Below are 25,553 nucleotides of genomic sequence, written 5' to 3'. Positions count from 1 at the left end.
AAACCTGAAACCCCAAAAGACACACCACAGAAAAACATTAACCCTAGAAGACTGAGGGTACCTCACCTTTCACGTTTTCATTTATTACAATGTTCTTTTCATTTCTCGATTATTTGCTACTTTGTGTCATCTAACACACAAAATCTAAATAAAATACAGTGAAGTTTCTTGTTTGTAAATGACAATTTGGAGAAGGTGTGAATACTTTTGCAAGACATTGTAGGCATGATGACATTGTCCTCATGGCTTGTAAACTCCAACACATCTTTATTCGCCCTTTTAAATCTGAGTTTTTTTATATCCTTTATTTTCTTCAAAAGTTTACATTTATGTTAACTGCATTAGTAAACTTTGCTGCTCCCATGGATTCTGTTAGAGCTAAAGTGTATTTAAATTGTAATGAAAAAGTACTAATTTTGCACCTTTCCTCCTGCTCTCGATATTACATGCGTTTATGTTGATTTTTACTGTTGGGCTAAAGCTTATGAGCTCCGAATCAGTTAATTCCCTGTGATTGTGTTGACGATCAAATAAATAAGCATCCTTAGGGGTAAAATCTGGTCTAGATACCTAATGTTATATATTTTTTTAAAACAATACCTTCATTGGCATAATAATACACTAACTTTGTAGAAGTTTATGTGGTTTATTAGAGCCATCAACCTCTGAATTTTCTTAGATTCAATTATGGTCACTGAGAAAAAGAGGAACTTTGATCATTACTGTTGCTTTTGGTTAAACAAACAATGAAAAACAGAAGGTATGTTTTTGCTGCTGATGCTCAACATCAGAGCGTTTCAATCACATGTGAAAGCCTACCCAGAAGGAAGGTCAGAGACATCCAGTTTGTGCTCTAAAAGGGAAGCATGCCTTTCCATCAAATCCCTGACCTTTTCACTCACCACTTGTCCTCCATATTTCTGCTCTCACATATTCCTGAGAAACAAAGCCTTGACATGACTTCATATTGCTAATCTAAAACACAGCTCACGTAGAGGTCTGTTTATTATAACGGCTTCGCCACAAACTGTGCTGGCAGCAGCTCTAATGAGCCTCTTCTCTACTATGTTAATTACGGTAATTATCTAACCAACCACATGGCATGGACAGGATTTTTGTTGTGGATACTTCTCACAGGAAGAGATTGGTGAACCATGCGGAGGTTGCTTTTAGTGACACATGCTGTGCTTCATCTATCAGAAAAGATGTAAAGCGCTGATTTTCTGATCCCTCTTCCTTATTTCTCTTCTCTGTTGCAGGGCCTCCTGTAAGTACGCTTTCATCTCATCCAGGTAGTATTGATTTAATTTTAGAGGTTTTGACCTTAGCCATGCACACACATCACACATGTCCTCTGTGGCAGTTCCTTGAGCACCGCTGGACAAACTGCAGGTCAAACCAGAAATGAGCTCTTCTCCCACAACAATAAAACCTGAATGCAAAGACCACCTACAGAAGTGTGTGTGAGCTCCAGGCAGTGTATTTTGTGTGTATGGTGATGGTTATAACCAGCAAAGGTATTGTAACTCCTGCCAACACAGATAAACACCAAGGCTAATTTTTTTGTTTTATTTGCTTCTACCTTGGACGGGTTATAATCTGACCAGGAGGAATTTTTGGTTTTATTCTTTATTTTAATGCTCACATGTGGCACTGATAATATGTGCAGGAGCGATTATTGGCTTTAAAACCCAGCATGACGATTTTTACGAAACATGAGAACAGGACAAACTGGCCTGGCTCGAATCCTGGGAGTTGATTGGAGGAAAACTGTCAGTGCAACAGATTTGTCCATGAAGTAATATGTTTTTTTGTTTTTTTTTACTGAATATGTACAAAAGGGTTAATCTAATAAACCTGAATGAATTTTATAAAGTCAAAACACCTGTCAGAGCAGAGTAAATTGTATTTGATACAGCATAATAAAACAACCAAAATCATTCAATTAAAGCAAATTTTGGGGTTTTAGAAAGCAATACAAAAGGATCAAAAATTATTCATACCCTTTTAATATTTTCATATTTTATCACATTACAACCACACACTTTACTGTATTTTAATGGAGTTTTTATGATCGAGCAACACAAAGTAGTAAAATTAAGGGGAATGAGACGTTATCATTTATTGAAAATAAAAACATCCAACTGTGATTTTTACGACATTACAGTTATGTGCTACTTTGTGTTTTTCTAACACGACAAACCCCAATAAGTGAAGGTTAGGCTTGTAATATTAACTGAAGTTTGTGGTTGAAACGTGACAAAGGTCAGTGGGGTATGAATACATTTGTAAGGTGCTCTACAGATCATTAACATGGATTTTAAACGAGGTTTTGGATATTTTTCACTTGGTTAATTAATTCCTCACTAATTTGAAATCCAGACACTGTTATTTATTTCCAATGCTTGTATGCAACGATAAAAAACAAAAAACAGATATTTAACAGCTCGTCTCCTTTCAGTATAAAAGCTCCAATGCTGACATGATGACTTAATGTAAAGGTAGCATGTTGTGTGCAGCTGCTAATGTTTCTTCAAATTTGTCTCATTGCTTCATGCTTTCATGTTTAACCTGACCAGGGCAAGGCTGGACGGGATGGATACCCGGTAATTTGGATTTTATTTCTTTCATCCTGTCACTCTTCAATTCAATCTCTATTCGCTTTTCTTAGGATTCTTTATTTCCTTAACTTTTTTTCTTTTGAGCTTTTACTTTTATACCTTTGATTTTCTTTATTTTTTTTCTACTAATAACAAATTTTAAAAGTCATTAACCATCTATAAGGTGTATCCTGTCCCATTTCTAAAAAGTAGGTCAAATAAAAGAAATCTAATCTCAAACATAAGCAGATTCTGACTGCTTAACAGCTGAAGTCATGAAGAAGCAACAATGTTAAGATATCTATAAACGTAAGCCAAACAGGTGATAATGTGGCCCTCCTTTGACCAGTCAGTGTGCAGCCATGATAGTGATTAAAAGGGAAGTAAACCTTCTGATTTGCACACAAAAAAAAGCCTATTCTGTTGTTATTTCAGAGAAACAGCGGCCTCTGGTGGTGAGTTCTGATAAAGTGTGACAACTTATCCATCGTCTGTTGATGGTTTGTGGTTTGTCCATCATCAAATTCTCATCCTCGCCCTCCTCACAGGGTGCAGGTCTGGGTTTGTAGCTCTCTGCTTGTGAGTGTTTAGGTTGTCATGGAGACAATAACTGGTCACCCGTTGCTCCGCGGCATCCAGTTGGCTCTGGTGGCGCTCTGCTTTCTGTCTGTCTCCCATCGGGAGTGTTTGGGGGCTGGTCCTGGGGGCTGATTCCTACGCAGTCCGTCTGGCACTCTGCAGCTCTGCTGATGGGAAATGCTCATTGCTAATTGCACACAGGTGGACAGAGTGCACAAATAAATATGTGCACATTTGTTTTCCTTTTGCTTGTGACTCTTTTCATCTGTGCCACGGTCTTCCTTGGGAATGCTTTTTTATATAACGATGTTTGGATGTTAATCATGTTTTCAATGTTAATATTGTTATTCTGGATGGATTATCCCAGTTTAGGGCACATAATGTAATCATTCCCTTTTTGGTGTATTTGCATGTGGATGAAATCATAATTCAACTGGAAGAGGTTTGTTTGATGCCGTTAAAAGAGCAGCTTCCTGTTGAGTTGACAGTAGACTGTGCATAAGAAATTACAGTAGATCAATCTAACTGACAGTATACAGGTCCTTCTCAAAATATTAGCATATTGTGATAAAGTTCATTATTTTCCATAATGTCATGATGAAAATTTAACATTAATATATTTTAGATTCATTGCACACTAACTGAAATATTTCAGGTCTTTTATTGTCTTAATACGGATGATTGTGGCATACAGCTCATGAAAACCCAAAATTCCTATCTCACAAAATTAGCATATTTCATCCGACCAAAAAAAGAAAAGTGTTTTTAATACAAAAAACATCAACCTTCAAATAATCATGTACAGTTATGCACTCAATACTTGGTCGGGAATCCTTTGGCAGAAATGACTGCTTCAATGCGGCGTGGCATGGAGGCAATCAGCCTGTGGCACTGCTGAGGTCTTATGGAGGCCCAGGATGCTTCGATAGCGGCCTTTAGCTCATCCAGAGTGTTGGGTCTTGATTCTCTCAACGTTCTCTTCATAATATCCCACAGATTCTCTATGGGGTTCAGGTCAGGAGAGTTGGCAGGCCAATAGAGCACAGTGATACCATGGTCAGTAAACCATTTACCAGTGGTTTTGGCACTGTGAGCAGGTGCCAGGTCATGCTGAAAAATGAAATCTTCATCTACATAAAGCTTTTCAGCAGATGGAAGCATGAAGTGCTCCAAAATCTCCTGATAGCTAGCTGCATTGACCCTGCCCTTGATAAAACACAGTGGACCAACACCAGCAGCTGACACGGCACCCCAGACCATCACTGACTGTGGGTACTTGACACTGGACTTCTGGCATTTTGGCATTTCCTTCTCCCCAGTCTTCCTCCAGACTCTGGCACCTTGATTTCCGAATGACATGCAGAATTTGCTTTCATCTGAAAAAGGTACTTTGGACCACTGAGCAACAGTCCAGTGCTGCTTCTTCTGCCGCTGTTTCTGGTTCAAAAGTGGCTTGACCTGGAGAATGCGGCACCTGTACCCCATTTCCTGCACACGCCTGTGCACGGTGGCTCTGGATGTTTCTACTCCAGACTCAGTCCACTGCTTCCGCAGGTCCCCCAAGGTCTGGAATCGGCCCTTCTCCACAATCTTCCTCAGGGTCCGGTCACCTCTTCTCGTTGTGCAGCGTTTTCTGCCACACTTTTTCCTTCCCACAGACTTCCCACTGAGGTGCCTTGATACAGCACTCTGGGAACAGCCTATTCGTTCAGAAATTTCTTTCTGTGTCTTACCCTCTTGCTTGAGGGTGTCAATAGTGGCCTTCTGGACAGCAGTCAGGTCGGCAGTCTTACCCATGATTGGGGTTTTGAGTGATGAACCAGGCTGGGAGTTTTAAAGGCCTCAGGAATCTTTTGCAGGTGTTTAGAGTTAACTCGTTGATTCAGATGATTAGGTTCATAGCTCGTTTAGAGACCCTTTTAATGATATGCTAATTTTGTGAGATAGGAATTTTGGGTTTTCATGAGCTGTATGACAAAATCATCCGTATTAAGACAATAAAAGACCTGAAATATTTCAGTTAGTGTGCAATGAATCTAAAATATATGAATGTTACATTTTCATCATGACATTATGGAAAATAATGAACTTTATCACAATATGCTAATATTTTGAGAAGGACCTGTACATGGACAGCATATCATTTTATTTAGAAGCGGCAGAGATGTTTGAGTTTCCATCAATGCAGGTTAAAAGGGATCATTCTCCCTGCTGGGGAGGTTGTGTGTTTATATATGTCCTTGTTTTTAGATGTTGGTGAGCTCCATCCATTGGCCTATAGTTAATGTCATCATCATCGGCGGTCACTCAAATTCTGACTGTCCTCTGTCTTGGTCCTTGTGGGTCTTCAGGTGTGCAAAAAGGCCGATCCTGGAGCCACATATTTTTGTGCAGTGTTGACCTAGACGAGTGGCGGTAGGATGAGGTTGTGCCTTTTTGGTGATGGCTCTCTCCTTCTGGTGTCTGCTGCAGCACGGTCGCTGTTATACAGTGCAGTGCCTTCGGGGACCAGTGTAAAAAAAAAAAAAGACCAGTTATATAGTTGCTGTTTCTTCCCAATTCTTACAATCAATACAAAAACTAAAAATAAATTCTCTCTGCATCCACTGTGGACAGCGAGATTAACATTACATCATCCAATTTACTCTTGATTTAAGATCGAGCAAACCTAGGCAGGTATCTATATAAACCGGTGATGTTAGCACATTTTCTTAATTTGTTCCCAGACACCAATTAAGAAAATCACAACACCCCAGGGTTGTGTCTAATTAACTGATATTTGGAAGGAGCCGAAGTACTGAGGCGGCTGCAGCTGAGTGTTATCGCTGCAAAAGAAACGTTAATTTTGGTTTAATTTTGCCGGATTTTATATTCAAATCGGGCCTTGAAGTGATGCTGAAAACCAGTGTTTGATTCTGCTAAAAATAATTTGAATTATGGATGCTACAACCCCCATGCTTAAAGAAGAGCATGACCTCTCCCCTTGCCATCAGGGCACATAATGCACACATATTGGGTAACAATGACACCCACAAAGACACCATTATCCTAATACACAGTTGACACCAGATGTTTAAATGCAACGTTAAAAAGACACATAACCATTTTTTCGCCTGTCTGACATGAAATCAGACTTAGCTTCTCCTGAATGAAACATCTGGTTTCAACTGTAAATGCAGATTTTACAGCAACGTAGGCTGCTGCCCAGACACTATATTCAGGAAGAGATTTACATTGTTCTTGAAGTACATCCTGCTCCTAGTAGTACTAAACAGGTATTTCTGCAGTTCAAACACATCACTTTGCGGGATTATGAAATAAAAATATAGATAAGATCAGTGCTGTGCTGCTTTATTTCCGTTTTGGTAATTTGAATAATCCGGAATTAATCCGGAATTTTTCTTCAGTATAGCTGTCTCCTCCATAACAAGCAGCTACCTCATAACAACAGGGATGTGCAGCAATGTATCTATATTTCTAATATGTTGAAAAAGTAACAGCGGGGTTATAAATCTACCAAGATAAAGTAAAGGAGGGTGGTACTACTTTACAGCATATACTTCATTCAGGTGAAATACACATGTTGAGTTCATCAGACTAATGCAGGCAACAGTCTTCAGTGATTTGATAAACAGTGTTAATGAAGTGTGGTTTGTGAGGATCTCAAGCATAACTCTGCAAAAAGTGTGTGTGTGTGTGCTGAGGTATGTTTTCTCTCCTTGTGCAACCCATGTCTCTCCTTCCTCTCATAAATCACAGCCAAGGAGACTTTCTGAAAAGAGACTTCCCGCTGTCAAATAATCAAAGTAAGGCACACCGACAGAGCGACGCAGAGGGGTAAACATACACCCCCACACAGCGTCTGCCTTTCATTCATATGCACAGAGATCAGCATACCCAGCTATAAGAGTGTTTATGTGAGAGTGCCAGCCTGAGACAGCCGACCTCTCTCGGCAGAAACCGGCCAAGGTCTCCATTGTTCCTGCTTCCAGGCTGCGGTGTGCAGATTAAAACCAGACGGTCACCCAACAACATGTCAGTAATTTTCTGTCCCAAACACACAGCTTGGTATGCTTTCTTCTTCTCTTCGGTTCTCCTCCATCCTGTGTTTTTAAAAGACAATGTCATGTTTCGCAAATTGTACTTATGTAGAAGTGTCGCAGCGTTTCCCACTGTAGCAGCAGCATGGAGGTAAATAAAAGAATCGTTGGATGTTCAAAGAGAGGTTGGAGTGGAAAAACACCTACAGAGAGAAAGGAGAAAGGAAGGGATCCACTCATCACCCTTATCAGCTTCAGTTTTATGACCAAAATCAAGCTAACTGCTAATGTGCACAACGCGTTACCATGTGTGTTTCCAGCCGCGACGTCTGCGCTGATGTGCAGACACCACGCTTTTCATGCTGCATCCTCAACAATTACACCCTTCTGGATAATCACCAGTCTGCACCACAAGGAACACAATAAAACCAGCAGAGACACCTCACACCCTTATTCTCTGGGATTAACAGATTCACACACATACCTGCATTAATCAACGTGAACATTCACACAGAAAGACATATATATATATATATATGAGCCCCTGCAGGTCATGCTATAGAGGGAACTCTCGTATGAATGTATGATTTTCTTCTGGTTAGGGTTGCTATAGAACAAGATTTCAGGCAGACAATGGAATGGCTCCACAGTTTGTTGAGGTTTTGGTGGTTATTATCAGGCTTATTCATTCACTTTTTGCTTCTTTTCTCCCAGTTTTTTCCTTTCATTGTTCCTCTCTCCCATCCTTTATTTGGTACTAAGATCCTTTTGTGGTGTAAGATGAAGAGGTTTTTACCAGCAGCTTCTAATTCCTACCCACAAAACCTCACCGCACTCCCTATATATATATTTTTTTTTTCCTGTTAGTTCAGCCTAATTTTATTTGAATTCCAGCCATTTTTATGCACAGACTGTTTGTCTGCCTTGTAGGTATGTTGCAGCTATAGAAAAAAGTAACACAGATAATATATTACTTTTCCACCATCAAGGGGAAATCATTTCTTGGCCTGTGTGTTTCACATACAATGCTGACTCACAGGAGCTGAATACAAACGCACACCACACTTTTCGGGTTTTTATCTCTAAATATGTTGAAAACCATCTGTTATTTTACCTTCAACTATGCACTACTTTGTGTTAGTCCATCAAAAAAATCTGAATTGAAGGTATAGAAGGTATTCTATATTGTTTCTCCCCTCCCAAATTGCCTTTTGCTTTCCAGATTTGTTGTCTTTTTTTCAAAGGAGGGAATAGTCAACTGTTGCCCTCTTAGTTGAGACATTGCCCTTGAAATTGTGAGAGCAGAACAAATTCTACACTTTATCTGTACAATAGAGGTCAGAAGTCAGGCGTCCATATTGGGTTTTATAACGGCCAGTAAAACCTTCACACACATCTTCAAAAGCAAAGACACACTCGTCTACTCATCCTGACGATGCTTGAAGGAGTTGCGCCACGGTAAACGCTACCAGATGCAGGGGTAGCGCCACATACGCGCAGATGCATGTGCACCACAAGGCAGACATCCAAAGATCTGGACCCTGATAGCAGGGAAAACTCAGTGGGACGTTTGTAGGCTCATCTAATTTCTCACATTCATGACATGGTAAACCCAGCATGCTGCCTTTCATAGAGTGACAAAATTACAACTTGTTATGACCTGAATGTAGTGTAGAGTTGTACAAATAAAAATTAATCTCTTCCTTACTATTTTGGCTCCTTTCAGCAGTCAATGGAACATTATTACCTCAAAGGGTTTTTATTATATGTCTTCAAATGCTTACACAATGATAATATTTTTAAAGAGTTTTTAGCCACAACATCAAATGTGTACATAAACATTTAGCATCTATCCTCAGTCGTTTGTACCTATTGCCCATCCATCAAAGCCAGCAGTGATGACAATGCTGAGGATTCCCTAAAGGCCCTGAGGCCAGACGGCCCACAGAAGAGGCAAAACAGCAAAAGCTGTCTAAGGCCATATAGCTGAGTGTTAATGACAGCTTTTAGTCTGCAAAGTCACCGGGACTGTGAAGGGGTGCAGCAGCCCACCACTCAGGGGACCCTGTAAAAACTGTTAGCTTAACATGGAGTAGGGTCGTTAAGGAGGAAGTCAACATTAGTCTTTACCGCATACATCACATTTAAGTGTTTTTGGAAAATTTGATTCCAGAGCCCAGTGTTCCTTTATGTTTAAGTTAGGATCTGAAGGGTCTCCATGTTTGAACTGAGGGTTGCTCTGAGGAGGAGGTTCAATGACTGCTCGACTGTTTTTTTCTATTGAGGTAAACAAAGCACACAAAGCCAACTGCTGCTTAAGAACTTCATTGAGCTTCAGGAAGGTCGCACTAAACCACCTTTTAGGTTATCTCATCACCACAAACCCACACAACAGATGGAGGATTACTACATAATTCCAACAACCTATCAGTTTTGATTTGGAAATTTCCAAAAGTGCTGCACACACACACAAAGCGGGTCAGAATATATTTGTGGATATTCATTTTGTTTCATTTTTCCTTCTCTTATCCTTTTTTCAAACTCTTTCTGTTGTTTACAAATCCGCTTTTTACTGTTTCCTCTTTGTTGTATTTGCAAAAGGATGTTCCCTGTTTCTCCTAAGACAAAATAATTTACATTGTCTCATGAGAGATAAGGAGAGAAGACTTCAACATTATGAAACACTAATCGGTAACAGCTGGCTTCAGGATATTTTTAAGAGGGCCTGTCTGGTCAGAGGATTTAAAGCAAATAGTGTCTTTTCAGTGTAATAATGACATTCTTCATCCACAGAAGAGTCATTAGATGTCTTTGAAACTGGTCATTAGGAGAGAAGATTTATTCCTTACTTTCTTGCTGAGAGTTGGATGAAGAGATTTATATCAATCTCATGTCTGCCTATTAAAGCTGAAGGCATTAAAATCTTGGCTTATGCCTCGTTCACAAGGCAAATTTCTATGCCGATTTTTGACCCGATGTTTTATCTTCCGACATGCCCCAATTGTCATGATGACTCTAAAGATAATCCCATGAGATATTCCTGCAGTGTTGTGTGTTAAGAGTGATCTAGTCTACTCGAAGGACATTGGGACCGCTCCGACCTCAAATCGAGGATGTTCAATATGTTGGATTATAAGGTCCTACCGTGTGGGGTGTTCCCTGAGGACAGACGAGCACACAGCCTGTTGAATGAGATGTGTAGCCAGGTAGAAAGTAAATTTTTTTATGTTTTGCATGTTTATTTTAACTAAATATCCAGGAAAGCTCAAGGAACTATCAGAACAGAGAACAATGTGAACACAACTCACCTCCATATCATAGTTTACCTGATCGTGTTGTCTCCACTCTTTTAACCTTTTCTCTTTGTAATGTTTCTTCTTTGTAAAAATTAGTCCACAAACTATTGCCATTGCTTTTTCTTCGTTCGCTTTGTCTATTTACTCTGAACTCACCTTTGATGTCGAGAGGTTTTGTGAGATTTCCTGTCTGACATCTGAACATTTGTGAGGGAAATCTGTTTGTGTGCGGTGTGTGGTGCTTGCTGTGTGGCTGGACACGACACAATGTAGGACCAAACCTGTTATATCTCCGGTTTTTTATCATCTTGTATGGGGTCTCCCAGGTTTTCAAAATCAACTTGCTGTGTGAACCAGGCATAAGTAGACCAGTGGTAGCTAGCTAGCATTGCTAGCTGACCTACCGATGTTTGCAAGTTTTTCTTTATTGGGAGTCAACCTATTAGCCCTAAAGTTGCTATTCCTAACTCTTTCTAGTTCCTTACTAATTTTGGACTTTGTTCCTTATTAATTTTATTTCATTTATGAATCCCAGCAAGGGGGATGTTTGGTGTATTCTAAATTAGGTGTATTTTAAGCAAAGTGTGTTTTATACCGATTCTGATTTGCAGATATTGATTTTTTTTTTTCAGTGATTGCCATTTCAGTTACTGAAAAGACATATTGTATGTATAATCAACTTATCAATAGCATTTGAATTATTTGGCTTCTTTTATTTGGAAATACTATTACTCTTCGTGTTCATTGCAATATGGCGGACATACAGACGTAGGCTTTCTATGGTTGATGAGGCCAGTGTGGCCTCATCGTTTCACATAAAGATTTAATAAGAACGAAGAATAAAACAGAGGACAAGTGGAAATAATTGTTGTGTTTTTTATTTGTCTCATAGCCTTTTATTTATTTCTTTCCTGTCATCTTATATATTTATGCAACAACATGGTTAAGAAAACATTCTAGCTAAGAGAACAACCTCAGATTTGATCAAATCTGTCATTTTGTAATTCACTTACAAAATGTTTATTAGTGTTGTTTACAGAAACCTGAAACAAAAGATATCACAGGGATGTTCCCAACACTTCTAGTTGTTTCTGCAGTGGTTCATTTGTTTCTTTTCATTACTCTCTTTTTTGCTCCCCAATAGGGTCCACTTGGCTTGGATGGCAAACCAGTAAGTGCTTAAATAGACAACATTTTGTGCTTTAAGGGATTAGATTTTATAGTAAAATTCCTATTTCTCTCATTTTAGGGTTTACCAGGTCAAAAAGGAAACCAGGTACACTCTCACACATCTGTTATTAGCTCTTTAATTACACCGATCAGTTAAAATAAAGTTACAACATAGGCGTTACTACATATAGATTTTGTTAACTGGGAATCCAGATGGGTACTTTGTCTGTAAGACAGGTGGGTCTTCTCTTGCACATCAATCATTGTTACTGTTCCCGTTAAAAAAAAGAAAACATGGTAGCTATTTTCATCCTTGTTCCACATCTTAAGTCGTCCCAGAGCTGGCAGTGATGGGGGAGTCATGGATCAAGCGAAGTTCATTCAGAAGTCCCCTCTGACCCCCCATTCATCAACTTTCCCATGAAACCCAGCATACTCCCAGGCACATCCAGGTGTAGCGTGTAAACGGACAAAGCAGAGCAAATCGGTTACACACCGGTGGGAAAGAAAGAGCCAGAATGGTGTTTAGGCCTTTTAAAAAACCATTATGATGCCCTCTGCCCTACCTCCAAGGTTGTCCTGCCATTTCTTTTAGCTCATTTACTATTCTTTTATTCAGTGTTTTCAATAACATTTAGATTATATTTACAATAAAAGGAATCTCTTTGTGGACCTATAAAGAAATTATATTTCCTTCACATGCAACTGGGACAGATCATCCCCTGAAATCTGAAAGCTTAATTTGAGACATTTAAATAGTTCCTCTCCAAACATCATTAAACTCCTGTTTTCTGTTAAAACAGACTTAAAGCTCAGTCTGTCATTTAATAGGACTCTCCTCCATCATGATGGTCTGCCATAAAAACCACAGCGGGAGCGAATTAGACCTCCTGGCCAAGGTTGCTTCTGAAGTCACGGAGCAAGAGGTTAAAATAAGAAGATGCAAGGGAGAAAAGTACAATTTGATTGATTCGTTGACAGAAAGTTCCAATAAGACAACCCTTAAATCTTTAGTTGTCAAGATAATTTTTACAATATCAGTAGTGAAGCACCATTTTTCACATGTAACATTTTCATTTTAGATTGTTTTACACCACATCTTTCCATCTGCTTTCACCCTGACCTAAAGTACCTAGGCACAGCGTGAGAAAAGCTGCTGGCTGCCTCTCCACTGTGCCCATTTTGTCAAAGTTGTTCTCCATAACAAAATAATAGCTCCTGTCCAAACATAATATTTGGCTCGAAGAAAAAGGATGACGGGTAAAATTTAGAGCCAAGTCTTAAGGTTGATGGAGTCATAGGACTCATTAAAGGAGCCAGAGGGGATGTAGTGTTAAGTACAGGATAAGGTTAGTCAAACAATAGACATAAGAAGCTTAGAAAGGTAAATAATAAAATAATATGAGCAAAGGAGGTATAATCTGGTCAGTGTTGACAATGTTAGGTCCTGAAGATCAAAATATAGTGCCTCAATATCCTCATTCCTCTTCAACCTTTTTACATTTCTCCACATCTTTATCCCTGACCCGTCTGCCTGTTCTTTGATCTTCTTGATGCTTTATGTTCATTAATCTACTCTAATAAATCTCTGAGACCTTCATAGAACAGCTGGATTTATAGTGAGTTTAAATTATACACAGCCACACTCTAATTAGAAACGGGGAGACTTCTGATGGCAATTGGTTCTACCAGATTTTATTTAAGTATATCAGAGTAAAGGGGCTATACACATATGCTCTGCTTTGTATTGGCCGATCCCATAAAATCCAAATAAATAAATACATTGAGGTTTGTGGTTGTAGCATAATAAAGTATGAAAAGATTCAAGGGGTATAATTACTCTTGGAAGGCACTGGAGATGTTGGTTGGTTTCCATCATCTTTCTTCTGTCACCATGGACTTTTCCGTTTGTGACGCAACCACATGTGGCATCCTTGTGCCACTAGTGTGCAGTGGACAGACAGGGACAAAGAGACAACCAGCAAACTAATCTCATCTGTTTGCCCCCAGTTTATAAATCCGATGTCAAAATGTCCAACACAAAACAAGACTGTGTATCAGTATGTGGTGTACAGCACAGAAACACTAAAGCTTCATGTTTTCTGTTTGTTTTTCGCTTATTCAACCGCAAAGACACAACAAATCCCACAGACCTGAAACCCATGGACTCGCAACGCTAAAACATCTTCAAAGTTCCCATCTGACAGAAAGACTGATGGTGGAACAAATTCGTCTTGTGCATTCTAACATAAATTCTTGAAAGATCTTTTTATGACTTTGCTTCAAACGGTGAATAACATTCAGCAGAAAGTGAGTTGGGATTAAGCGGTCTCCGTGACACACATTATTAAGTTGTGTTGCCACGTTGCCTTACTGTTTGATTGAATACTCCCTGCTGTGTTCCTCATAAAATCACTGATTTATTCCACCAACTGTCTCTGATTATCTGTCCTATCCCTCCTGCAGGGCCTGCCCGGACCCAAGGGAGAGAAGGTATGCTTCAACCTTAGTACCAGCTCTGCTTAACATGTCACTGGCCTGTTTGGATTCATTTTCTAACTTTATTTTGCTCCTATAAAGCCACAGAGATACGTATAACCTCACAATTGCTCTAAACATTCAGGTTTTTGCCTTACATTGACTAAATGAGCAAAGATAACATGTACTTCACGGAACAGGTTGGCAGGCCTTCCATTGAGCTCAATGCTAGCCAGATGTTTTCCTGCTCTGTGAACCTCCTTCCAGATGAAGAGCTTAAAAAGTGCTGGCAGTTGAAGCTTGGCATGTGCTTAGTGATGCCTGCACTAATGGTGGACTTTGTGTGCACGAGTGTTTGTTTTTGCCCTCAAGTCACAGACCTGCAGATTAGCAGAAGCACACCGCAGCCACAGTGTACAGCATTTATCAGGGCAGGGTTCAGTCTGATTCACGTGCATTCTCTCCAGATAGTGAAGTTTAAAAAAAGAAAACAGCCTTCCGTTGTGTAATCATAATAGCAGCTCAGTGATGAGAGCGCGACCTTTAGGTCCTCATCAAAAAGTAATCCTAATTCTGCACACACCCACTTTTACCACCCTGACCCCATCCTGTCCGACGAGTCTATCTGCAGCTTTGTAAATGAATTATCCAGTAAATGTTTACATCCCATTGTGATTTGGACAGATGACCTTTGAGTTGCTTCCTTCCTATAAACACTATTTTTGTAAGCTCGTCTGTCATAGCGGCCCCACAGTAGCTCTTGAATTATTAGCCATTTGTACATTTACAATTCTGAGAACTTCTGACAATTGTTATTTTCCTGTTTTTCTCTCAGGGTGACCAAGGAGACATTGGGCCAAGGGTAAGTCATCATTCTTATTATCTTTGAGAAATTAAATAACCTTTTTGTAAAACGTTTGCACAATTTAGATGCTGTTTCTTCAATACAGTTGTTACAAAGGAGAAGGTCTTTCAGATTTTCCACTTTGTTACAGTTAAACATTTCAATACTTGATTTTGCAGTAAAAAAAAAAAAAGGATTTAGGATTTCAGGTAAGTCAGTATATGTTACCCATTATACTAGTTGCAGCTGAATCCAATAGTAATTATCAAATCTGCAAAATAATAAAAAAGGTGTTCACACACTTCAGTGTGTTTTATTGGGATTTTATGGGATAGAGAAACACATAGTAGTGCACAGTTATGAAGTGATGGGAAGTGTTAATACTCTATTGAACTACCTTTCACTGCAGTTACAGACAGATATTTTTGGGTATGTCTTTTCCCACACTTTGCACATCTAAAGACTAAAGTATTTGCTAGTTGTTCTTTGTGAAATAGCATCAATTTCCAACTCATGCCACAGATTATCAGTTGAATTTAGGTTCGGACTTTGACTGGGACATTATAACACATAAATATGCTGTGACTTAAACCACTCTATTGTAGCTCTTGCTGTATGTTTGGGGCCGTTGTCCTGCTGGAAGCTAAGGTTCTACCCTGGCTTCAAGGCTTCTGCAGCCTCAAACAAATTTTCTTTCAGGATTTCCCTGTATTAAGCTTCTCCTGTCTTCCCATCAGCTCTTACTAGCTAGTGAATCTCAACAGCTCCTCAAGAGTTGCCATGAACAACTTCTGTTTCTTGGAAATAGTGCTGCCCTTGCCTAGCCTGGCCTGGCCTGGCCTGGTCTGGCCTGGCCTGATCATGTCTTGGTCGTTTTGCACTCGTGCCAGACTCGTTTTATTTTCAGATGTAATGAAAAGAGCTCTGTGAGATGTTCAGAAGCTGATTTTTCATTTTATATCCTCACTCTGCTTTAAACTTTAGCAAACCTTTATCCCTGACCCAAGCTGTATTCTTTGGTCTTCATTGCTCACTAATGTAAACCTCCAAGATTTCACACAATAGCTGTATGTGTACTAAGATTAAATTACACACAGGTGAACTTTATTTACTAATTATGTGACTTCTGAAGGCAAATTGGTTTTTCTGATTTTTATTTAGGGGTATCAAAGTAAAGGTGGGCTAAATACAAATGCGCTCCAAGGTTCAGATTTTAGTTATGCACTGCTTTGTTCTGGTCTGTCACATATAATCCAAATAAATAAATACACTGAAGTGTGTGGCTTTGATTTGAGGAAAATATGGAAATGTTCAAGGGGGTTTAATACTTTAGCAAGGCACTATTTTCATCTTGCTCTCTTTGTATGATTTCAACTTGAAGTTGTCTTCATATTAAGTTCAATAAAGTGTTTACACTATAAGGCTGTTTTACATATTCTGAAAATTTAGCTTTCCTCCATGCTCAAAAGAAGACAAATTTGATTTTGTGGGCAGGACAGTAGGCATGTTGGTTTCCATTCTCAGTTATCCAGGACATGGAAATCTTACGCATTGTATAGAGGGCAACTCAACTTATATTTGAACACTTAGAGTGGACAGGGTGACTTGCCATTGCAAAAACAGCTTGGAATTTCGTCCCTGTCCATTAATCAGCAAACCCAGACTACACACTGACTAAAAATAGCCTTAATGGGATATTTCCTGCAATTTAACATGTGAATTAAAAGAAATATTTGGATATCCTCATTGTCTCGAGTTTTAAACTAGGATGAAAGGGAATACTTTACATTCAAATGTAGATACGACATAAAACAAAGCCATTTTTAAATGCAAGAAAGAAAGCTGAATAAAATAGACCCTCTTCATTTGTAGCAATTTAAAAACAGTCCCGAAGAAGCTTCAAAATAGTGTCTTTGTACTATAGAAACATTCACTCAAAACTACCCTGTGTACAATGTAGAATAAAATTGGAAAATTAATTATTTACTGGCATATCAAGATTTTGGCATTGGGCAAAAAGTGAAGACATCTTTCTTAAGCATGGTGGTGAGAGTATTGTGGTTTAAAGTTGCTTTGCCACAGACAGTAGTTGAGCTTACCAGTAAACATTTTTTGGTAGAAAATGTAAATGTGGTTTCTAGAGTAAAATTAGGCTTTGGAGGTGATATGAAATATTTTTAAGGAAGAATACTTGCCTCTGAATTCATCACTATTATTTACCATAAAATAGCATTACATCTATAATTTTTCTATAGATAATTGGAAAAGTTACATTCTTTGTGGTTGTGTTCAAGTACACCAAGTACTATTTCAGCAAGGATCAAAAGTCTATTTTTTTTTTTTATGAAAATTTCCTTAAATACATTATGTCTCAAAGCAGAAGCATTTGCATTTGGCAGAATCCTAAGCAGGTCAAAGGTTTAAAAATGGCAGGGTTTCATTGCAAGCCTACAACAATAGTTATTTCCCAATAAGTACAGTTTGTCCACCTATTTGAACATGTTTGGAAAGTTTGGAGGGAAAAGATCAGAGATGAGAGTCAAACTGAAACCTGAGAGAGTAACAGACCATCACAAATAGGAAATCAAAGTTAAAGGAGCAAAGCTATTCCATGTTTGGAGGTCAATATCTGAATTAAACTTGTCAAACTGAGCAATCTGGACTTGGATAAAGAAATAATGTAAAAAAACAACCACTTATCCCAACTGTGTCTGTCCACAAAACCTTTTACTGTCCCTTAAAGTCATCTGGTAATTCAGAAAGAAAAGTGTGTTTATCCTGTGCGGCTCACTACTAGGATGCCTAAGCCAGAAATGAGAAATTATGCCATGAAAGAATGATGGAAACATTTAAACCTTTCCATCAAATCTCAGTGGTTGGGGCAGAGTGCCAACGTTACCATCCAGTCTCAACTAAAATATGCCTTTTTTTTACATGACCAAAAAACCTCATTCTGCATCTGGTCTGTGTTTTCTTTTCGTGTGATATTAGCTCGATATCTAAGGGAAATATGTAATTATCTAAATTTTAATCCAGCAGGGTTTGAAAATAAGACTCTTGCTTTACGATGCAAAGCCATAAATTGTAGATTTTTTGAAGAGGGTCATAGTACCCCTAATCCTGTGTATATTTATGCTAAGAAAAATAAAAATAGGTCCAATCCTCTATTTAATGCAAGAAAAGTTTCCTCTTAGTGCACCTACTGTGTGGGGAACAGTAAAGATGTAAGCCATTATGTCTACATTTCTAGGAGACGTTTTGTTGATCATCTTGGCCAATAAAGCTGTTTTTCTTTTGTTTTAGAAATACATTTCTAATGGCTAAAACTTTGTAGAGCCCTCCATAAAACCATCAGTTTAACTTTATAGATAACAACATTTTTTTTATTATTTACTCTTCACATGGCACTGTGAATAGCCCAAACAACTGGTAGCCAGTAACACGTTTACAGGATGCTTTACAAGTCTGAAAAACCTCACATTTACAAAAGCATTTATGCATGTTAAAGGCGTGTTTGAGGATCTGTCTACTGTTCAAAACACAAGCGAAGGAATATCTGCTCCTTTAAATGAGGTATTGTGCATAAATATATGGGATAATTCACCCATGATGTACAGTTATGTAAATTACAGCAAGAGCAAAATACATCAAATTCTCCAAGCCCAGTGCTGTTTATGACTGCCTGCCTCTTAACAACATTTATATACACAGTTAAGCCTTAAAATGTTCATACCTCTGGCACAACAATGTTTATTCTGACTGGAAGTAATATTCACAGTTTTAACTGACCCAGACAGAGTCCTGACATGAATCTAATACAGAATCTGTGGATGGAGCTAAAGATTAGGGTGATGGCAAGGAGGCCTACCAACCTCAAAAATTTGGAGCTCATTACTAAAGATACATTTTTTCGAACCTGGTACTCATTTTACGTGGTGTTATCTTTTGTGAGATACGTCTCTCATTTCATATGAGAGACCAACATCTTGGGGAAAAAGGATTCTAAACCTAAATCTGCCAGGGTATGAATAGTTTTTGTCTTTGCTGTGCCCTGGTAACAATTTACGTATTCAAGGAAACCGGTGCAGTGCATCGTATCTCAACTTTGCATCAGTTAAAGACAAACATTATTTTACATAGTTTTAAAATCTGAGCTCTGCATTAAAACCATCCACAACACTTTGATTTACAAACGCTATGAATCTGGTTTCAGATATAACAGGTTTCAATCCTATTAGCACACTAGTTCATTGTGTTTCTCTTGGTCACTTTTCTACTTTCTGCAATTGTGGCAGAAAGTCGTATTTAGATTATGTAGCAAATGGAAGATGCATTAGGAGTGTGATTACCTCACATCTGCTGATATTGATAGGCATGTTTGTCACCGTCATCTGCAAAGCCTCGACAAAATATTCTCTTTGAACTTTTTTCACATTTTGTCATTTTACAACAACCTCAAATTCAAAGTATTTTATTGGGATTTCCTGTGATAGAACAATATAAAGTTAACTGTAAACAAGTAGAGAAACAGATACTTTGTAGTTTTTCTTGTGCCAAACTCTAAACTGAATTGTGTATTTGTACATTGTAAATCTGCCAAGACATGGATGTCTGCCTAAGCTGACAAACTTCACAAGAAAAGCGTTATTCAGGGAAGCAGACAGGAAGCCAGTAGTATCTCTGGAGGAGCTGCAGAGATCCACAGCTCATGTTTACAGGACACGTAATGGTCATTCTCTGCACAGAATCTGGCCTCTATGGAGGAGTGGCAAGAATAAATGTTTTTATTTTTTATTTTTGAAAGAAATGAAAAATAACTCTACTTTGGACTTTGACACAGATCTTGTGGCAGAAATAACACGTGAAAGAGGGTGCTCTGATGAGATGATACCAAAAATGCATTTTTCCCCTTCATGCAAATTGCTATGTGTGACTAGAAACTAATAATGCACATCATCCTGAACACACTATCCCCAAGGTGAAACATAGTGGTGGCAGTATTATTGTGTGGGAATGCTTCAGCAAGGATAGTGGGTCAGAGTTGATAGAGAGATGGATGGAAGAAAACCTGCAAAAAACTTGAGATGGAGACAGAAGTTCATCTTCAAGCAGGACATTAACATACAGGCTGAACTAGAAGGGAAAGGTTTAGATCAGAGTATATTTACGTGTTAGAATGGCCTAGGCCTAAATCCTATTGAGAATCTGTAGCAACAATGGAAAATAATGTTCAAAGACATTCTCCATCCAATTTGACTTAGCTTGAGCTGTTTTGCAAAGAAATACATGCAAAAGTTTAAGTCGGTAAAAAGATTTGCAGCTTGAAGTAAAAATTGGTCCTGCAGTACTGACTCAGGGAGGCTGCATTCAAATATAGAGCACACTTTTCAGATTTAGTTGTAAAACATTTTTAAAACTATGTAAAATCCTAAACAGATCTAAAAAGGAATTGTTTGAATGAAAGCATTTTCATGTTAGGATGACACTGTCGAAGTACTGACTTAAGTTCAGAACCTGTGGCAACCATCAAGGACACATAACCCAAAAGACTTGTTCTAAATGCAGCAAAATGTGGTAAATACAAATGCACACCGCACTTTTCAGATTCTTTCGTTCTATTTTTCTTCCTCTTCATACAGTACAGACCAAAAGTTTGGGCACACCTTTTTTCTTGCCATAATACAAATTCTAACAGTCTATTCCGTAGGACTATCAGCTGTGTACTGTATCCATCTCCTCCACAACACAACTGATGGTCCCAACCCCATTTATAAGGCTTGAAATCCCACTTATTAAACCTGACAGGGCACACCTGTGAAGTGAAAACCATTTCAGGTGACTACCTCTTGAAGCTCATCAACAGAATGCCAAGAGTGTGCAGAGCAATAATCAAAGCAAAAGGTGGCTACTTTGAAGAACCTAGAATATAAGACATATTTTCAGTTGTTTCACACTTTCTTGTTCAGTATATAATTCCACATGTGTTAATTCATAGTTTTGATGCCTTCAGTGTGAAGCTACAATATTCATAGTCATGAAAATAAAGAAAACTCTTTGAATGAGAAGGTGTGTCCAAACGTTTGGTGTGTTCTGTAGTTATTAATGACATTATGTTGGTTCATGTCATAAAAGAAAATAGATTTAAGTTTGTGTAACATGACAAAATGTGAAGAAGGTCAAGAGGTACGAACATTTAGTAAAGCACAGAGTGTAGAGGAAGGACACTGGGTGGTTATTGTGTCATAGATGAAACTGAGGGCAAATTGGTCAGGCCTGCCCAGTGGAAAGATATTTATGATGCGATTCTGAAACATTGCAGAAATTCCTGATTCCTATCAAGGCGTAGGCCGTTACATTTTCCTACCTATGCGTTGTTGGTTCTGAGGAAATTGTTTCAAATATTTTTGGCATTCCCTGTTGGTAGTTTTTCTTAAAGGTAAATATTGCGCTTGGCTGAACCTTCTCTTGCTTTGATGCCTTTGGATAAGTCTGCAGTTCCCCAAAACCTCAGGATATTGCTTGGAAACACATGCTTGGCTCAAAACAAAACCCTGTGAGTGATTCCTTCATGTGGCGTTTCATGGATGTACCCTGACAGTTTAGCAACTAAGAAGCTACTGCTTTATGCCACAGAGGTTCGTAGTATTACTCCAGCATAAGCTCAGTTATCACTTTGGCCTTTTTTTGACAGAGTGCTCTGCTCCACCTCTGAACTTTGCAGGATAAGAGAATACATGTGAAAACAGGAAGCGGCCATGAATCTCTGTCAACCTGTGACTTCCTGTGGATCCATCATGTTCAGAGCTATCATCAGCCTGACTCTGGTCACAAACACAGGATAAGTGGGGTATTACAACAAAATCAGCTCTTACAGAACTTTCATAATACAAAAGGATGTGCAGTTTTGCATCTTTCTCCAATAAACCTTTTATCAAAAGGAAGCTTCTAGCCTTTTTTCATCCATATCTTTCAGTTTATACGTAGAGGACACTGTCGCTGCACCTTTGGGTTTCTCTGGTGCCTGTATTGTTAAATACAAGTTATAAGGGACCACAGCCAAATACTCATCTTGCCTCTCCCTGAAGTAGCATTAAAACTTCATTCTAAGACTCAGGGGGGGTTGTCTGTTTTTCTTGGTTTGTCAGATGGGAATGAGCTCAAGGCGAAGCCTGCTGCGAAACAGCCTCTTCTGTTATGAGACGTTTCAAGAAGCATATGTGGTCTTCATGGTGGTAGCAGTGTGAATGAGTGAATGTGACAAAGGGGAAAACAGTAGTATACGGGCATGAAGAGGAGGTGGGTTGGTTCGTGGTCTTGGAAAAACCTCACTAGTCCAGCGCAGCCTGTTAGCAGAAACTTATTCGACAGACTTCCCTTCCTTCTCCAGCTCCTTACTCCCCGTCGTTTCTCCATCTCCAATAGCTCCTCATCACATCTCTCCATCCTTCCCTGCGCCCTGCGTGTGTTTTTGCGGGAGCTCAACCAGGGAGACTCAAAGCTCTGTGGCGACAGGCAAACTCTGCTCCTTTCAGCTTGACAGACAATCAACACAATTACTGTCTGTTGACTGGAAAGAGCCAAACCACCTCTGTTTGGGTTGGGAAAGATGGAAAGCCATTCCACAGAGCACACGTACATATTCCCTGTGAAATGTAAGTTTGGATGGATAACTGAGGCATACATTTTAAAAGGGCAAAGGTCGAAGTTTGCAGTTTTCAACTGTTTCATCATCATAAAACTCACATAAAGTGCCTTATGAAAGACCTTTTTCTCATTCTGTCACACTCCAACCACAAAGTTCAGTGTATTTTATTGGGATTTTACTCCATAAATGAACACAAAGTAATGTAGTTTTTTACAAATAAAAATCTAAAAACTGTGAAACACATTTGTATTGTATCCTATTTGATCCCTAAATAACATCCGTTGTAATCAAATACTTTCAGAAGTCACCAAAATAGTAAATAGAGTTCACCTGTGCGCTATTTAATCTCAGTATACAGCAGTTCTGTGAAAGCCTCAGAGATTTACGAAAGATTGAGGGGCACCAAACATGCGGAAGAAGCTGCTGTGGTCAGATTATACCAAAGTTTTTGGGGGGTTTTTGCGCTGTATGCAAAAACACTGTGGAGAGCGAACACTGCACATCATCCTGAACATAAAGTCCTCAAGAAAAAACTGGTGGCAGCATCATGCTGTGGGGCAGCAAGGACAGGGAAGCTGGTCAGCACTAAATGGAGGCAGAGCCTATCATGAAAGAAAACCTGTCTGAGGCTTTAAAAGACTTGCGCCTGGTCAGGAGGTCGGACAATGACCCTAAACATTAAGCCGGCGCTACAATGGAATGGTTTAGATCAAAGAATATTTATGGGCTAGAATGACTCGGTCCAAATTTAGACCCAATAACTGTTCAGAGTCAGTGGCAATACTTGAAAGTTAATGTTCACAGATGCTCTCCATCCTTGAACTTCTTTGCAAAGAAAAAGTGGCTTAAATTTAAGTCTCTAATTGTTTAAAGCCAAAGAGGAATACATGAGAAGATTTGTAGCTATAACTTTAGCAAAGGTTGGTTTTACGACGTTTTGACTCAGGACCCCTGAATACATATGATGACATTAATGTAAAAACCTTTAAAAAATATGCAGCATTTTCTTTCCAACTCACAAGGTTTTTTGGTTTATGCATAGAGTCTCACTAAAATACATTGAGGTCTGTTGCTTTTACAAATGAAAACATGAAAAGGTTCAAATGGTATGACTATGCCTGCAGGGCAATGCTTCTTATCAAAGTTTAACAGCTTTCGTATGTGAGTTTTTGTTCACTATGTGACTTCTCTCCTCAGGGTCCTCCAAACTACAGCACATACGCAGGTCTGCACAGTAATCAAATTGCTGTCAAGGTTTGTTACCCCACTGCAATGGTCCATAATCCTCCCAGCAGCCACCTCTCTAGGGCTGCTGCACATCTGTCACTCTCTGCAGAAAGAGGATCACAGTGCTCCTCTTTTCAGCCTTTTCTTCCTTCTGTAGTCTGCTGAACTTTTGTATCAGTTTTCTCCTGCAGCGGGCTGCTCCTTTACCACCTGGACTCCACGTTTGACACAAATCTTCCATTTTCTCTACTCACTTTCCTCTTTTTCTCTCTTGTCCCTCTTTCTCTTTTTGCTCTTTTGCTTATCCTCAACTGCACATCTGTTGCTTTTTAGATGGTTTTCCCTCGATATGATCACAGCTTTCTCGCTGGAGAGCAGTCCAGCAGCTTTCAGAGACGCTTTCTGAAGGTAGACCTCAACTAAAAGGCATGTGCTTCCTCCTTTAACGCTTTAATCTGCCTTTTATTTGCATGCTCTATTTGGCATCTGTCTTATTCTTTAACTCTTTTTGCTTTTTTTTTTTTGCTTCTGTTACATAAAATAAGTTAATGTTTGTTTGAGTTGTCATCATTTGACTGCGCTGTTCCTTTATCCCGTTTGATAAAGCAAAGACTTTTGGATTTGGATTTCTAAAGAGTCTAAAATGTGTTCAAGAAATATTTGACCTTGTTTACTTGTGTTTTTCTTTCAGAGAAACACAGGTAAACAATGTCTTAAGTTTGACCAAAGCTTTGTCAGTCCTTGAGAAAATCAGCAAGAACTGGATTTGTAAGTGTTGCTTAACCTTTTACAAGATTTTAATCTACATTCATCTTAAAGATGTGCTGGCAACTTCCTCTTTGCTTTTTGGACAGCTCCAAAATGTGACATGGAGAGATAATAACTATTTTTTTTGGCTTGAATTCCCAATGGACTCATTTCAATAAAAAAAACATAATGCTAGAGATGCCAGCAGAGTTGGTCGGGTGCAGAGAAAGTGTCACTTTGTAATTTTTGTGCAGAAAAGACCGTTAATGGTTTTCGGTTTTGCACACAAATATGAAATATGCAGATTTAGATGTATAAATATTTTTAATTGGAGAAAAAACAGAAAACAAATTCCTTTTTTTAACAAACAAGGCTGTTTGTTTTTAGCTTAACATGCAAAGCAAACTTAAAACTTAGTCGGTCAGTCTGGATGTTTTACTGAATGACTAAATATCAGTCTGACTCACTGGAGGAGATCTTTTATCCTTCCTCTAAGGTCACAGTTCAAGTCTGCTTCCACCAAAAGAACAGACTGATACTGGTGAACAAGCTCAATGTTAACATACAGGTCCTTCTCAAAATATTAGCATATTGTGATAAAGTTCATTATTTTCCATAATGTCATGATGAAAATTTAACATTCATATATTTTAGATTCATTGCACACTAACTGAAATATTTCAGGTCTTTTATTGTCTTAATACGGATGATTTTGGCATACAGCTCATGAAAACCCAAAATTTCTATCTCACAAAATTAGCATATCATTAAAAGGGTCTCTAAACGAGCTATGAACCTAATCATCTGAATCAACGAGTTAACTCTAAACACCTGCAAAAGATTCCTGAGGCCTTTAAAACTCCCAGCCTGGTTCATCACTCAAAACCCCAATCATGGGTAAGACTGCCGACCTGACTGCTGTCCAGA

The 25,553-nt window shown here is 38.8% G+C and overlaps 1 protein-coding gene across 12 annotated transcripts in view; it reads left to right on the top strand.

Annotated features, from left to right (window-relative positions):
* LOC124860035 (collagen alpha-1(XXIII) chain-like) overlaps window positions 1-25,553 on the top strand; it is a 195,979-nt gene that overhangs the window by 148,165 nt on the left and 22,261 nt on the right. For 8 of the 12 annotated variants that reach the window (XM_047352988.1, XM_047352994.1, XM_047352993.1 and 5 more), the window contains 7 exons: window positions 1,260-1,267; window positions 2,580-2,606; window positions 11,660-11,686; window positions 11,765-11,791; window positions 14,152-14,178; window positions 14,999-15,025; window positions 24,213-24,287. In XM_047352988.1, coding sequence (XP_047208944.1) covers window positions 1,260-1,267; window positions 2,580-2,606; window positions 11,660-11,686; window positions 11,765-11,791; window positions 14,152-14,178; window positions 14,999-15,025; window positions 24,213-24,287 — 218 coding nt within the window. Of the gene's footprint in view, window positions 1-1,259; window positions 1,268-2,579; window positions 2,607-11,659; window positions 11,687-11,764; window positions 11,792-14,151; window positions 14,179-14,998; window positions 15,026-23,849; window positions 23,907-24,212; window positions 24,288-25,553 lie in introns of all 12 variants that reach the window. The other 4 variants (XM_047352991.1, XM_047352999.1, XM_047352989.1 and 1 more) reach the window with 3 other exon arrangements.

The sequence above is a fragment of the Girardinichthys multiradiatus genome, chromosome 23 (genome assembly GCF_021462225.1).
Source record: "Girardinichthys multiradiatus isolate DD_20200921_A chromosome 23, DD_fGirMul_XY1, whole genome shotgun sequence".
In the NCBI taxonomy this organism is placed as follows: Eukaryota; Metazoa; Chordata; class Actinopteri; order Cyprinodontiformes; family Goodeidae; genus Girardinichthys; species Girardinichthys multiradiatus.
Note: the sequence above shows the minus strand (reverse complement) of the source record. Positions and strands in the feature narration are given on the sequence as shown.